The following is a 16,373-nucleotide window of genomic DNA, read 5'->3' as shown; positions in this document are numbered from 1 at the left end:
GCAGTGCGTGCGTGGAGAGCTTTGGCGCGCGGCCCGTGACCATATTCAGTGGCGTGATGGTGGCGGGTGGCATGATGCTCAGCGCCTTCGCCCCCAACATCTCCTTCCTCATCTTCTCCTACGGGGTCGTAGTTGGTACGACTCCCACAATGCACCAGCACCAACACCAGTGGCACTACAGTGCTGCTGCCACTGCTACTGCTACTGCTACTGCCACTGCTACTACCACCGCCGCTGCATAGTCGAGCAGGCGCTGCCACGTGCCGCTTTTTAGTGCGCACTCACTCACATCCATCTGTCTCTGGATGGTGTGTGTGTGTGTTTTGGACACGCTGTTACTGCGACCAACAGGTAGGCGGCGATAGAGAGAGAGGCAGACGAATACAACAGAGATCAGCTATGACATGAGTCAGGGTCTCATACTTTACACATACAGGACATGACTGTGTGCACATGTAGTCACTCACAAAAACACGCGCACACGCACGCACACACACACACACACACACACACACACACACACACACACACACACACACACACACACACACACACACACACACACACACACACACACACACACGGGTCATTCGTATTGGTCAAATGGGGGTGAGGGCGCTAGGCTATGAAGCACTATAGTTGCCTGCTGCCTATAGGCATTGAGGGCGCTACAGTCGGCTAGGCTATTTATTACGCACTAGCTACATTATGACTGCTAGTGGATTAGGTATTGCGTCAGAGTTGCCCTGTCGAGCCTTCGAAGTGCGAACTGGAATCCAAGGAATGTCCCTCCTCAAGCGTGCATGTGTTTCTGATGACCCTGGAAAGATGCTTAGTCACATGTATGTAGGGAGTGAGAGAGAGGGAAGGAGTGAAGAAGAGAGGGAAAGAGGAAGGGAGGGAGGGAGTAGGAGGGGCAGGAGAGGAGAGGAGAGGAGGGCAGAGAGAAGAACATCAGAAAGTGTGAGAAGATACATTGGGGGGGAGAGAGAGAGAGAGAGAGAGAGAGAGAGAGAGAGAGAGAGAGAGAGAGAGAGATAGAGGGAGAAAGAGAGGGGGGGGAGGGGAAAAGAGAGAGAGAGATCCTGAAATAGAGAAGGGGGTGTGTATGGGTAGCTATCCGTCATGTCATGTCAGTGTGATGGTGTGAGCATACCGTAGAAGACGACACGGATGGCACACGGGGGCAGGGAGCTTACGCAGCCATGTCTGGATTTAGGTGTGTGTGTGTGTGTGTGTGTGTGTGTGTGTGTGTGTGTGTGTGTGTGTGTGTGTGTGTGTGTGTGTGTGTGTGTGTGTGTGTGTGTGTGTGTGTGTGTGTGTGTGTGTGTGTGTGTGTGTGTGTGAGAGTGAGTGTTGACACACGTAAACAATTTTTCAGACATAGAGGCAGCAGAGAACCAGAGAGTGTGGCGCACACACACACACACACACACACACACACACACACACACACACACACACACACACACACACACACACACACACACACACACACACAGAACATTCACATCCGTACATACTGAGCACCCACGGAAAGAGAAACGCACATATGCACATGCACGTGCACACGTGAGCTCACACCCCCTACACCGCCACTTTCACATGTGCTATGCATATTTAAACTGTGTGATGCATGCATATTTAAAGTAGGAGATCCTTTTACCAAGGAAGAACACAGGGTTCTTTACCCCCGGATTAGCTCTTGAAATATCTTGAAATAAAATCAAAAGATCATTCAGTAGGTCAAATGGCCAGGAATACGTAGCGGATGACCTAGAACATTTTGATTCTGTCCGAAATAGTCTTGAGGGTTAGATAAAACATTAATAAATAAAAATAAATCAATGAAAACAACATCTGTCACCTGATATGAAGAGATGATCTGAAGATGGTCTGATGTGTGTTGTGGTCTTTTTTCCCCTTTTTCTTCTTCACAGGTCTTGGCTGCGGTCTCGTCTATGCTGCTACACTTACCATCACCTGTCAATATTTTGACAAAAGACGTGGTCTTGCTCTCGGCATCGTCACTACAGGTAGGAAACTTTGTTTGAGCGTGCATGTTGGTTTAGTTATGTGAGGGGGAGGGGGCTCTATGTGTTTGACCCGTCCATATGCAGTTCAAGATATAAAAGACGTGTACAATTTATTTTTGTCTGATCGTGACCGTGAAGGTCACACTACATATACGTGATGTGCAACAACATCTGCAATACTGCTGATATAATACAATTTTTTTTCTGCTGTCAACCCATGGTTTTACACGTCAATGTCACATACGAACAACAGTTCTGTCAGAACCACTCCAGGCAAAAATGAGACGGGAAACAGAGATACATTTCGGAAGCTTTATTTCTGAATGCAGACATTTGTGTTTGGTGGTATGGCTCTGTTCGGAGGAAGTTCCCCGGCAAAACAAGCAGCAAAAGGCAATGACAGGAAAACAAATTCGGTAGTTTAAATAAAGTGCGCCAAAGGTCAGCATCCAATTGCAAGCAGCAGCTGATTAACCAAAGCGCAGCTGATTCGTGGTGAGCTGTATGAGTTGGGTCGACATCAACCAATAGGCAAAAGGGTGCGTTTACGTGATCTGCCAGAACTATCGCAGGTTGCTCGATTTCTCTGAGCACAGAAAAAAAGGCTTTGGCAACACTGTATGCAAACAGGCATGCCAATAAAGCCAATTTGATTTTAATTTCAGTTGGAATTGAAATGGAAAAATGGAACAGTCTGTCTTTGTTCCACTAAGCTCTGGATAATGCTGTTTAGTCACAACAACGCTTGTTCTTGGATTGCAATATGGCCATTCAGATTGCAATATGAGCCCTTGTACTTGATGAGTTCAAGGGTTTAAATTTGTTACAGTTTGAAGCCTATTCCTGCATTTATTCTTCTGCATATAGTATGCTGAGGGCCTCTTTTCAATGCACTGCACCTTCTAGCAATTCTACACATCTGGATAGACATTAGTGTTAGTATATATACACACAGTATTCTTCTCTTCTCGTTTCTTCTGCGGACACCCTCCTTCCCATTTTCCACCTCCTCTCTGGGCCCCTCCTCCTTCCCCACACTACACTACAGGAGCCTCTTCTCCTCTTTTTCTTTGCCCACCACACCCTCCACCACAGACTGTATGTAATGTTCACTCACATCACCACATTACATAGAGTATTGTAATCTCCTCCCTTCTCTCCTCTTCCCCCTCCTCCACCAGGTACAAATGTACCCCACACTCCAAACAGTATTCTAACCTCCTCTTCTCCTCTCCTCAACACTTTCTCCTCTCTCTCCTCACCTTCTCCTCCACGTCCAGGTACGGATGTGAGATGCTTCTTGTTCCCCACACACTTCAATCAGTATTCTAACCTCCTCTTCCCCTCTCCTCATTTCTTTCTCCTCTCTCCTCCTCCTCTTCCTCCTCTTCCCCTCCTCTTCCTCCTCTTCTCCTCCTCCAGGTACGAGCGTGGGAGGCTTCCTGTACGCCACGCTGCAGAATGAGCTGATCAGCCTGTACGGCCTGGAGGGCTGCCTGCTCATCGTGGGCGCGCTGTCCCTCAACCTGATGGTGAGCGCCGGCCCCATGCGGCCGCTCTACCTGCCCGGCTACTACCTGAAGCAGAGGGCGGCCCTCACGCACCACGAAGACGGCCCTCAGGACGAGAAGAAGGAGCTGGAGAAGGAGCTGGAGAAGGAGGAGAAGGAGGAGAAGGAGAAGGAGGCGCCCATGTACGAGAAGCCCACCACCCTCATCGTGGAGCGGGAGAGGGCGTCCATCGCCAACGACGCCATCCTCACCACGCCCGGCTCGGCCGACAAAGACATCTCGGCGGCGGCCGCCGTCAAGGAGCTGCTCATGGCCATGGATACCAAGGTGGTGCTGGACTACGACTCGGAGGCGGCCAGCGGAGCTCACCGTCGCCGCGCCATGTTGTGCAGTGGCCGAGGCGGCGTCCTCTCCTGCTCGACGGTGGCGCGCGTCGTCAAGCGCCACCTCCGCCCGTACGCCGACTACCTGCACGAGACGGCCGAGTTCCTGCACGAGCGCGTCTTCGGCACGCTGTGCGTGGCCATCTTCCTGTTTGCGCTGGGCGCCTTCCCGCCCGTGCTCTTCATGGAGGACGTGGCGCTCAGCCAGGGCCTGATCGAGGACGTCAGCGACATCCCCCTGGTGTCCATCGTGGCCATCACGGCCGGCGCGGGGAAGCTGGTGCTGGGCGTGATGGCCGACATGCCCTGGGTCAACAGCGTCTTCCTGTACGCCGCCACGCTGCTGGGCGCCGGCGCCGCCCTGCTGCTCATCCCCGTGTGCAACAGCTACGTGGGGCTGCAGGTGCTCTCGGCCGCCGTGGGCTTCTTCTCGGGCAACTGGTCGCTGTCGTCCTACATCACCACGGAGATCGTGGGGCTAGAGCGGCTGAGCCAGGCGCACGGCATCCTCATGTGCTTCGGAGGCTTCGGCATCATCCTCGGACCACCTGTCGTCGGTACGTCAAATACAACACGCACACACACACAGAAATACACAAACACACAGGCACACACACACACGCACACGCACATATGTAAACAGACATGCACACACACACACACACACACACACACACACACACACACACACACACACACACACACACACACACACACACACACACACACACACACACACAAACAGACACCCACACATTTAGCAAAAAAATTATATTAATATGAACTTTTTAGTCATTTTAGTTCTAGTTTCCATGGCTGGTGTATATTTTTCCTTTGCTGTTAAGAACACGAGGGGTTATTGCATAGTTTCACTCTTCTTTTCCCCCTCTTTCTTCCTCTCCCCGCAGGCTGGTTCTTTGACTGGACCCAGTCGTATGACTTGGCCTTCTACTTCAGTGGCACCTGTGTGGTGCTGGGGGGGGTGGTGCTCCTCCTGGCCTCACTGCCCTGCTGGGATCGTAAACCGGCCAAACACGCTGCCAATCAACCAGCCAGCCAATCAGAGGAGGATGCTGAGGCTGAGGCCCACTTAGATGCCTCCGTGGTGTAGTGGGCGGAGCCTTTGACAACCTAAGCCACTCTAAACCCTAAAAACGTTTCCATACCCGTTCCCTTTTCCGTACCCATTCCCTGTTCCGTACCAGCTCCCATTTCCTCTCGCCTGGCCAGTTCACCATCACCCTTGTCGGTGCCAAAAACTATTTCAGACATTTCAAATGAAAATGCCTGCCTCTCTCTCTCTCTCTCTCTCTCTCTCTCTCTCTCTCTCTCTCTCTCTCTCTCTCTCTCTCTCTCTCTCTCTCTCTCTCTCTCCCTTGGATTTCAAAACCTTCTCTGGGTTTTTCTTAAGACTTTGGAACATTTTTAGAACAGAAACTTTTACTCTGCTTCTATCAGAAGAGATTTTCTGTCTTGTTTCCTTCAGATTTCATTTAAATCAAGCACATAGGATTACCTGATTGCCTGCTTTCACACACAAAACAGAAGCCACAGGTCTTACAATCAATACCTTTTCTATCTCTTTGAATGTGTTTTGTATCCTTACGCTGGATCGCTCTACTTCGAGAGAAAAAGGAAAAAAAGGTTTCTTTGTTCTCTGATGACCTTTTTATGGCCTCGTTTTATGGGGTCCGAGTTTGAAAAAAAATAATATATTTTTAATAATAACTTACTACTAACGTAGATGTTTACTGAATAGACTGAATGATGAGTCGACCGTTTCATGTGATCTGAAATGGTTGCTAGCTTTTTGAACAGCAATCACTAAGCACAACGCAAAAACGAAGCCTGTAGTTGACAGCACTGATTGTTTGGAAATGCAACGAGCACCTCGCTCAAGTGCATGTAGTTTATACTGTATATATGCACATGGTTTATAAAACATGCAAAAAATGCTAAGCACAAACCCCTCCAAAAGTCTCTGCACAAACTATGGACAGTAGCAGCCATTGTTAACAGTAGCCATTGGTAACAGCAACCACTGGTAACAGTAGCCATTGGTAACAGTAGCGGGGGGATGCGCTTTGCCCAACCTCTCCATCACCTTCTTAAGACCAGAGGTGATATTAAATTCTTCTCTTGGGCCCATAAGCAACAATACAACAACTGTAGCCTACTATACATGGGTTCACCAAGTTAAGACACTGGCAGCCAACCACGTGAGCTCATTTTGTTTACAGACAGCGGTTTCCAACTATCAGAGATTGAGTTGTGCGCAGCTGGTGTCGCGCAACCAGTTGAAAACAAAATGTAGAACCCATGTATACTACAGTACATTGCTACAACCATACGTTTAGGCTTTTGGGGCCCTGGGGGCCCTGGCCTGCAGTGGTTTGGGGGCCCCTGAGAATTTTCCCATGCTGCCTGTTGACAAGCTACTCCTCTGCTTAAGAAGCACAAATTCCTTTCTGCCTGTCTTTCAAAATGGCCTTTCGCTCTCTCTCGATCTTGCACAATTCCTCCTCTAGCACACTTGCACTGGTCCCTTGCTCCCGTTCTGCCTTCTCTTTCTGATGCCAAAGCTGTAGAGCCTTGTGTTGGGCTCTTAAAGGCCACTGCGCTTCACATCTGTAACGATAACTGTAGTGATATTAAGTTGTGAAAATGGTTATGGGCCTACCTCTAATCAATGGTGCTGTTTGCATATAAACTATAAAGACAGCGTCATGCTGATTTATATAATTGGGATCACTTTCAAAGTGATTTTTCTGAACTGTAAAACATGCCAGTCAGAGTGCTTTAGAATGTATGGGCATCACACCTTCTGCTCGCTGATGTTCACGATAAACAGGCGTTATCGTAGGCAGTGTGAACGGAAATATCTTATATCAGTTATAGTTATCTTTATAGTAGTTATCGTTGTAAATGTGAACGGGCCATTACCCCCTTACCTAGGCTATATAACCAAGCACACCAGCCTTGTCCTGTTGTCTTTTGCTTTATACTGTAGGCCTGTCGATAGCTGTACTGTGTTGAGGACTAAAATACAAAGCTGGTTCAGGAGTAAACCAGGGGTCCGTTTTTCGATTCTTGTCGTTGCTAACCGTCTTAAGACTGTCTTAAGACCGTCTTACCATTCCCTTGGATTTAGTGGTGAGCGTCGCTGTCGAGAGAGAGTTGAGTCGCTCTTACGAAGGACTTTGCTAACGACGATAGCAAAGACGCTTTCAAGAAACGGACCCCAGGTTAAGATAAGAGGTAAATCATTTAAAGAAAAAGGGGACTATAGGCCTACAGCCTCTTCTATTAGATGATTTACCTCTTAACTTAACCTGGTTTACCCCTGAACCAGCTTTGTAGTATGCCCTTGGTCTCCTGGTCTTGTCACGAGACCGTCCGTTTATGCAGGCCTGATGATCTCACGAGGGTTGAGCCGGAGATCAAACACTACACAAAACATAAGCTGTACAATACAACAAAGACAAAGAGAAAAAAGGGAGATAGACTCTCCGTACTGTACACTCAAGCCACGATGCTGTTTCTACTTTTTAAAGGAAGTATTCCTCAGCTATGCAGGAATATGCTCATTTTTTATTATTATTATTACTATCATTAATGATATGCACTGAACTAGTGAATGAAAACGCACAGCAGACACAAATATAAATGTTTTTTTTCTGGTGACGGTTTTGACACAGGAGACTGTTGTCATGGTTTTGATTTAGCGTTGCTTCAAACTGCTGCCTTAGCCGACCTGTGTGTCACCAGAGGAGAGCTGCCAGCCTGCTGCAGTCTCCCGGGTGATCATGTGACATCTTTGTTTGTAACCAAAGCAACCGTTCAGGGGGATGCTCCCTGAAGCGATTGGTCCTTTTTTTGTTTTGTTTTATTATTATTATTTTATTCTATTTTATTTTATTTTATTTTATTGACAGGGTGAAGATTGTCAATGTGACATCCAAAAAAAACACAACAGCAATGCTGTTTTCTTACACTGTCTTATTTTTTATAATGTGTTTTATGTTGGCCGTCTGTATTTCTTAGTGTCAGTGTTACAATATTTATGTTTTGCTATGTACAGTTGTTTTTATTTTGTATATGTATACATGATGCAATAATAAAATATTAATTGATTCAATGTGCTCGACCTTTCCTGTGTGTCTAAAGCCAGTTTACTAAAGACGTTGGATGAACAGCACATACTGCTGTATAGAGTTCAGTTGTAGCAACTGAACTTCTTCTTCAGCTTGATAGACATTTTGTGCTCCATTCACGAACCTTCATCAGTACTGGGTGGGATAACTGATGAAGTTCCTTGAATGAGGATTCTAAAGTCAGATCTAAATGAAGTCAAGTCGGTTTTATTGTCAATTTCTTTACATGCACTGGTCACACAAAGAATTTGAAATTACTTTTCTTGCTTTCCCATGCAGACATGCTTTAGGTGTGGACATTGACAGTAGCCTATAGACATAGACAGTACACATACAGACATTTAAAGTGCAAGTATCTGCTTACAACTAAACTGCTGAAATGACACTGTTAACTGATAACATGACTTGGGTAACTGATAACTGATAACATAAAACATCACAGACATGCAATACATGGCATTTAAAAACCAGAAACACAATCTGGCTCAGAAGTATGACATCACAGGCAAGTTCTGGTGTAAAATGCTGTCAAATTTGATCAAAACGACACCTAGTGAACATCTTCGCCATCACCACCTGAATGACTTCTGTCCACACACAGACTTAACCCATTCAATACAAAGGAGCTGTGGGTTGGCTGAAACGGCAATTAACATAGCAAGACTAGTAGGTCTGTATACCATCTACTTCAGTCTTGCAAACAGATAGGAGTAGGAACACAGGGTTTTACTGTAGGTGTGTGGGATAAACGGTTTTCCAGCCAATAGGTGTGAGATTTGGCCATTGTAATGCAGTCAGGCAACACATCACACTTTCTCCTGGGCGTAGCATAGGCATAGGCAAGACACACATGAATACCAATTATTTGTCTGTCTTTCTTCCTTTCTTTCTTTCTTTCTGTCTGTCTGTCTGTCTGTCTGTCTGTCTGTCTGTCTGTCTGTCTGTCTGTCTGTCTGTCTGTCTGTCTGTCTGTCTGTCTGTCTGTCTTTCTTTCTTTCTTTCTTTCTTTCTTTCTTTCTTTCTCTTTGGTCCTCCTTAGACAATGATAGCGAATGAGAATTCTTACACTATGGCACTGGGTCAAGTGTCCGTTGCCATGTGTGTAAGAAGCCTGCACCATTGCATAATGTCTGCTGACAGACAGCATGCAGTATCTACCTATCTGTCTACGCAGGGTCGGAGCTAGGCATAGGCAGATTAGGCAGTCGCCTAGGGCGCGAAATGTCTTGGGGGACAATATTAAATCAAATTAAGCATGGAACTTATATTGACAATGCTTCTTAATGGACACTCAGTACATATACATGGTACTAGATCTGCTGTCCTCGATGTATGACATGTTTACAGATGCCAATGTCAAATTCCAAAAAAAGGAAAGATTGGTGCTAGCTTAGGGCAGTGGTTCCCAACCAGGGGTACGTGTACCACTAGGGGTACACGAGCACACTGCAGGGGGTATGTGGAAACATGTAATTTTAACAAATGCATGAAACATAGTAACACTGGAATAGAAAAAGTGATGTAAAACATGAATTGGGGGTACACATGGCACAACCAAAAGGCTTAGGGGGTACCTGAGACAACAAAGGTTGGGAGACACTGGCTTAGGGCACCAAATTGACTAGCACCGGCCCTGTGTCTACAGTAGGAGGACACATGTGTCAAATGATCCATCTTTTTTTTCTTTTTTTCCCTGGTTTCTGTTTTTTTTCCTTGCCTTGTCTTCTCTTGCATGTTTGTTTGATCGCTTGCTTGCTTTATTTCTTGCTTGACAGTACCAGCATCAACTCTTGTGTTCTTATTTCCTTCTTGTTGAACATGTGCGCCCTCTACTGTTCAGAATTACTACACTACACATGTAGTAGATGCAGTACATTCACTGCTATTGGTTGTTACATGGACTTTTTGACCTGTAACATAATTCAGATCTTTGTTCCACAGTGGACACTGTAGAATGGATATCCTGCACTGCGCTCATGAAGAGGACCATGAGACTGAGTTATTCATTCCAAGTGAGTGAGATGGTTTTTAGGCAAAGCCACCGAATGTATCAATAGGCCTACTGCGTTTGATTCTGCCTTCATAGCCATAAGAGCGAGAGGTCGTTTAAACATTTATTTATTCATTCATTCATTAAAATGTTAACCAGAATGGCAATTGTTGTTTTACACCATGAGTAAATTGCCCTACATTAGTACATTAGTACATTAGTACATTAACTAACATTCAGAAATGACTAACAGTTGCCAACTACATGAGCACATACTGTCAGCTCAATCACATTACATGCACAGCTTGCTTCCATTACGGTAGCACATATTAAAATAAAACTGCAGAAAATCACAAAAGTTTGTAGAAATATGTGTGTGACAAAAATCAACTGTGTCAAATAACATAGAGTAATACATAGACAATCATTGTAATTAAGTAAAAACAGGCACATTCCAAAACCAAATTAATGAATTATTGAAACAAAATTAAAAAACTAAAAAAAACGAGAAGAAAGGACAGCCCTCCAAGGCACTGTTTGTGTTCATTTCCTTTCAAACAATGATTACTGCCTCCCTTTCTTCTCTTTTGAACTAGGCCCTATTCTTAATTAGCACCCAGTTGTTTTTACTTTTGAGTTGAGTGTGTTAGATCAAGTTACACACACAACTCAAATGTACAGTATGTAATCCATTACATGCTAATGCTGATACTATAAAAGGCTTGTGTCATATTTTACTTAAAGGATAACTTCTGCCAATTTCAATATGCTCACGCTACCCTTGACTTGTCATTACCCGGTGATGCATTTTTCAACTCAGCCCTTTATATGATATGCTATGAACTTGTGACACATGGTAATAGTTATCTAATAGTTAAGTAACTGCGTACTAATGTTTAACATGTGAATTAATAACAATTTATATGTGTCTAATGTGGCATTAAGTAGTGATTATTAACCCTTACTAAAGTATTAGGTTATAGCTAATTTGCTGTTAATTATGGCCCCTTATATATATGGCCCCTTACCATGTGTCTCAAGTTCATAGCATATAATTATTTAACTAATAGATAAGTAAGGGTACAGTTAATAGTTAAGTAGCTATTAGGTCATACTTAACTAAGGACCTTAATTAACACTTACTTAATACAAAAGCAAGGCATATCTAATGATTAAATAATACCGCAATATTGTTGTCTGTAGATTGCGTACCCATCATGCACTGCTCTTCTTGGAGCTAATATTCTCAAACATTAACCTAATTATCACAAAGGAATGATTTAGTCTCGCTTCAAAACTATTACTCTTCATAATGTTCTGCATTTATTGCAGGGTTTTTACCATTAAAACTAATAAATGGTACATGAAAAAAATACATCTCATCACCTCACCATCATTGAGAAGTGTACATCCAATCCTTGCTATATAATGGCTCCTGTTTCCACTATTACAGTGATTTGAACGAGTGAAGACTAGATGTCACAGTAGATTAACTACTTAAATATTAGGTATGCTCAGCCAACTCTATTATAAGGGTCCCAAACACCAATATCTATCGATTAATTAACCATTAGTTATCCGCAGCCAACTCTAATATAAGGGTCCCAAACACCAATATCTATCTATTAATTAACCATTAGTTATCCTCAGCCAACTCTAATATAAGGGTCCCAAAACCCAATAGTTATGTATTAATTAACCATTAGTTATGCCTTACTTTTGTATTAAGTAAGTGTTAATTTAGGTCCTTAGTTAAGTATGACCTGATAGCTACTTAACTATTAACTGTGCCCTTACTTATCTATCAGTTAAATAATAATATGCTATTAACTTGTAACACAAGGTAATAGTTATCTAATAGTTAAGTAACTGCTTACTAATGTTCAACATATGCACTAATAGCAATTAATATGTGTCTAATGTGGCATTAAGTATTGATTATTAACCCTTACTTAAGTATTAGGTTGCAGCTACTTTACTGTTAATTATGGCCCGTTATTTGGAAGTGTTACCGAAAACCTTTCAACACTTTTTAGTATATAAATTGCTCTTAGCACACATTATGTAGGCTATCCAAATGTTGTTAGTGTTGCAACTGTACACTGAACATTGCATTACAAGAGTATATAGGCTATACAGTACAGCATACTCTTGTAATTCAATATCCTGTCATTCCATACATATTTGTATAATTTTACATTACAAGTTTGTCCTGTCACTAAACTAAACTGCAAACTCAAATGTGCAATCTCCAGTGTGTGATTTCATGTTGCTTCTGTAAAGATTGTATTAATAAAATGAAAAGTCTTTAAAAGTCCTGGTGTGTGTGTTTGACAGCGGGAGGGGGAGGTGAGGAGTAGCATACTGTGGTCAAAAAGTTTTATCTCCTAACAGCTCACATTTCTGAGAAACACAGACAGAGATGAAACACATTGATATAAGCTATCATATATTGGTGTGTGTTTGTGTGTGTGTGTGTTTGTGTGTGTGTGTTCAGGATGTTTGAGATTTCCATGGTAATGGTTATTTTTAAAGTTTTCCACGGTAACGGTTATTGATAAAGGTTTCCACAAAGATTTTCTAAGTTCTCCCTCTAATGTCTCAGTTTTTTCCATTTTGTTGTTTGTCACCAACAACTTTTCACAACATGATAGACAGGGTCTTCAGAGGACCACACACACACGCACGCACACACACACACACACACACACACACACACACACACACACACACACACACACACACACACTACACATACACATACGCACACGCGTGCACACACATGCACGCACCACACAGACACACACACACACACACACAGCCTACACATACACACGCACACACACACTTTCCAGATGAGTTGAAGCTGTAATGGCTGCAAAAGGTGGACTGATATCATATTAAACCCTATGGGTTGGGAATGGGATGGCAGTTAAGTTCATACTGTATGTGAATGTGAGTCAGGTCAGGTTAGCGAAAACTTTTGGTTATATAGTGTAGTTATTATACAGGAAATTCCACTCAGAAGCTGAGGGAAAACCAAGCTGGGTTCAGGAATAAACGATCATGTGGAGAAATTGCCACCCTCAGGATTATCAGCGAACACTAACAGTCCATCGAGTGGAACTCTTCCATCTGTCAACTTTATAGACATTTAAAAAGCTTTTGACAGTGTAGATAGGGACATGCTGTGGAAAATATTGGTTCACTATGGGATCCCAGACAAGATCACCAACATCATAAGCAGCACATACAAAGGGATGAGATGCCAAGTCCTTCAAGAAGGCTGTACGTCAAAGGGAGATCCTGACTGGGGTGTGGCAAGGTTGCTTGCTTTCACCCTTCCTTTTCCTACTCTGCATTAACTGGATGATGAAGGAAACCACACAATATTCGCACCGCCGGCATACAGTGGGGTCTGACGAAACAACTTGAAGATCTGGACTTTGCAGATGACCTGGCCCTATTATCCCACACTCACCACCAGATGCAAGAAAAAACAGGAAAAACTAGAGCTGCACTGCTTGGACCTAAAAAATAACTTATCAAAGACCAAAATCACGTGCATCAACAGCAAGAATACCATGCCATAACCATGGACCATCAGACATTAGAAGATGTGAACACCTTCACATACCTTGGCAGCAAAAGTGCATTGGGAGTTGGCACAGAAGATGATGTCCAAGCCAGGATTGGAAATACAACCTAGAAGGTGTTATCCAATATCTGGAAGGCATGAAATATCTCACTCAAAACCAAACTGCAGGTCTTCAATTCAAATCACTTAACTGTATGTCTCAGAAACCTGGAAGATCACCACCACCAAACTGCAGACATTAATCAACAGATGCCTCAGACGCTTCTGGCCCAACACCATCACTAATGCCAACCTGTGGGAACTCACCAAAGAAGACCCAATAGAAAATCAAATAAGGAGGAGATGGAAGTGGATAGGTCACACACTCAGACGAAAAGAAACAATAATCTGTTGAGCAGGAGATGAAGGAAGAAGGGCTATCCTGGCAACTGGAGCGGAGGGCCCAGGATATGAGAGGATGGAAGAGTTTTATCAATGGCTTATGTTCCTATGGGAATTTAAAGCCCTAAGTAAGTAAAGTAAAATGGAGTCTACGAAGAAGGCAATTATTGTGTACAATGTGGAGAAGGTCAATGTCAGCATGCTCAAACAATTGCTAGTTGTACACATGGAGAGTCTTTCAGGGTAACATGTATGAAGTCGATAGAGGTCTTATTATGAGGGGAGCATCCGCCTTCTGTACAGATCCATTTGGGGTGCAATCTCCGTTCTACAGAGTGTACGGTTCACTGCTGGGCTTTGCGCTGCTGGGGCTGGTGGCTGCTGTGATCTGACTCGAGCTGAGGAGCAGAGGAGGAGCGCTGACGCCTGGTGGTCAGGAGATAGAAATGCAGGACATTTGAGACGACGATGCCTATGATGACGTGGGTTAACCTGAAGACAAAGTCTGAACTCAACACACTTCTCTCCTATTTATACTTGTGTGTGTGTGTGTGTGTGTGAGAGAGAATCCTTAACTCCTTATATTTTTGCGATCATCATAAGCTTTTCTTTTTCATATTTTTTCTGAAATGCAATGACTTGTCATTTCATGTTTATACTGATATTCACCATTTAAAACAAGTGAAACAAAAAACTTTGTCTTGTCACTGTTCACTGAAATTGTGTAATATGCAATATGTGAGTTCATGTTTCTGTAAAGCTGTTGCATATTGTATTGTTTAAGCATCGTCTGGTTTAAACCTACTATACTGTAATATTATATTGTTTATGTATTGTCTGTCTGGACTGAGCTATGCATAGTGATATCCACTGAATACCCAGATTAGTCTATGGGAGTTTCAATAGCATCGCCCTGGTGGTTGGAACGTAACCGCTAGGATCGCTGTTTTCGGGGTCAGCCCAATGTTCCCACGGCCCATTGGTCCCACAGCCCATTGGTCACACATTGCTAAGACTTTTGCGTTTTTTCAAAATTAGGCCCAATGGTCCCACAGCCCATTGGTCCCACATCACTAAGATTTTTAAATTTATTTTTATGTCCGTTGGTCCCACAGCCCATTGGTCCCACAGTCCATTGGTCCCACATCACAAACACTTCAATGGGCTGTGGGACCAAGGGACCCACTAGTTTGACGCCCTCTCGGTACTTCACATGATAATCAAACATTTCAAACAAGCGATTTAGGGTTAGGGTTAGGGTTAGGGTTAGGGTTAGGGTTAGGGTTAGGGTTAGGGTTAGGGTTAGGTTTAGGGTTAAGGTTAGGGTTAGGGTTAGGTTTAGGGTCGTATGACGTAAGCGGTAAGTACCGAAAGAGCCTTGAACTAGTGAGTCCCGTGGGACCAATGGGCCTAGAAATTCAAATAAAAAAGCAATGTGGGACCAATGGGCTGTGGGACCAATAGACGGTGGGACCAATGGGCTGTGGGACCAATGGGCCTAAAAAATGAAAAAAAGTCTAGTGATGTGGGACCAATGGGTTGTGGGACCAATGGGTTGTGGGACCAATGGGCTGTGGGACCAGTGGGCCGTGGGACCATTGGGCTGTGGGACCAATGGGGCGTGGGAACATAGGTACGCTCCCCTGTTTTCCACTTTCCACTTTTCCACTTGACTTGATTTGACTTGACTTTGATTTGAAGTTGAGTGGATATTGAAGGCTACTGTGTTTGTTGGGTATCATTTGCTGATATTTGGATTAATTAGACTGAATGATGTGCTGTTGAATGCTGTAAATCCCACAGGCAACCTCTACAGTGGTAACTGCAGCGCATAGTTTTACAGTGTAGATTTCGTTGAAATGACTCTCACTGTCTGTCTGTCTGTCTGTCTGTTACACACGCACATACTGACACACACACACACACGCACGCACACACACGTACACACACGCACGCACACGCACACAAGTACGCACACATGTACACACACATCAATGTTTGCAACAATCACCATACTGTCGTTTAAAGTGGTAGCGGTTGTTCACCATCTATGGCTTGGGGGTCCCCAAGTGGCTGTCTGCCTAGCCTGGTGACAAGATGCCCCCGGTCCCGGCTCCACCCCTCTCTCTAACACAGCCATGAGCAGCATCAACCCTTGTGTACGCGTTTCCCTCTTATTAAACATGTGCACCCTCTGCTGTTCAATATAATGCACTACTCGTGCAGGTCAGAGAGTAGGACTATAGATTTAGGCCTACTGATGCTTCTACATGATATTGTTCTCGGTTTAATGTGGCTCCACCTGACACTGATTAGCTTA

The 16,373-nt window shown here is 44.1% G+C and overlaps 1 protein-coding gene across 2 annotated transcripts in view; it reads left to right on the top strand.

Moving 5' to 3' along the window:
- The window catches only part of slc16a9a (solute carrier family 16 member 9a), a 15,120-nt gene extending 7,058 nt beyond the window's left edge, over positions 1-8,062 (top strand). For both annotated transcript variants that reach the window (XM_063192167.1, XM_063192168.1), the window contains exons 3-6: positions 1-135; positions 1,941-2,036; positions 3,459-4,487; positions 4,839-8,062. The exon at positions 1-135 is cut by the window's left edge and continues 9 nt beyond it. In XM_063192167.1, coding sequence (XP_063048237.1) covers positions 1-135; positions 1,941-2,036; positions 3,459-4,487; positions 4,839-5,041 — 1,463 coding nt within the window. In that variant the 3' untranslated portion in view covers positions 5,042-8,062. The remainder of the gene's footprint in view (positions 136-1,940; positions 2,037-3,458; positions 4,488-4,838) is intronic.
- Positions 8,063-16,373: the final 8,311 nt, after the last annotated feature.

Source organism: Engraulis encrasicolus, chromosome 24 (assembly GCF_034702125.1).
Source record: "Engraulis encrasicolus isolate BLACKSEA-1 chromosome 24, IST_EnEncr_1.0, whole genome shotgun sequence".
NCBI lineage: Eukaryota > Metazoa > Chordata > Actinopteri > Clupeiformes > Engraulidae > Engraulis > Engraulis encrasicolus.
Note: the sequence above shows the minus strand (reverse complement) of the source record. Positions and strands in the feature narration are given on the sequence as shown.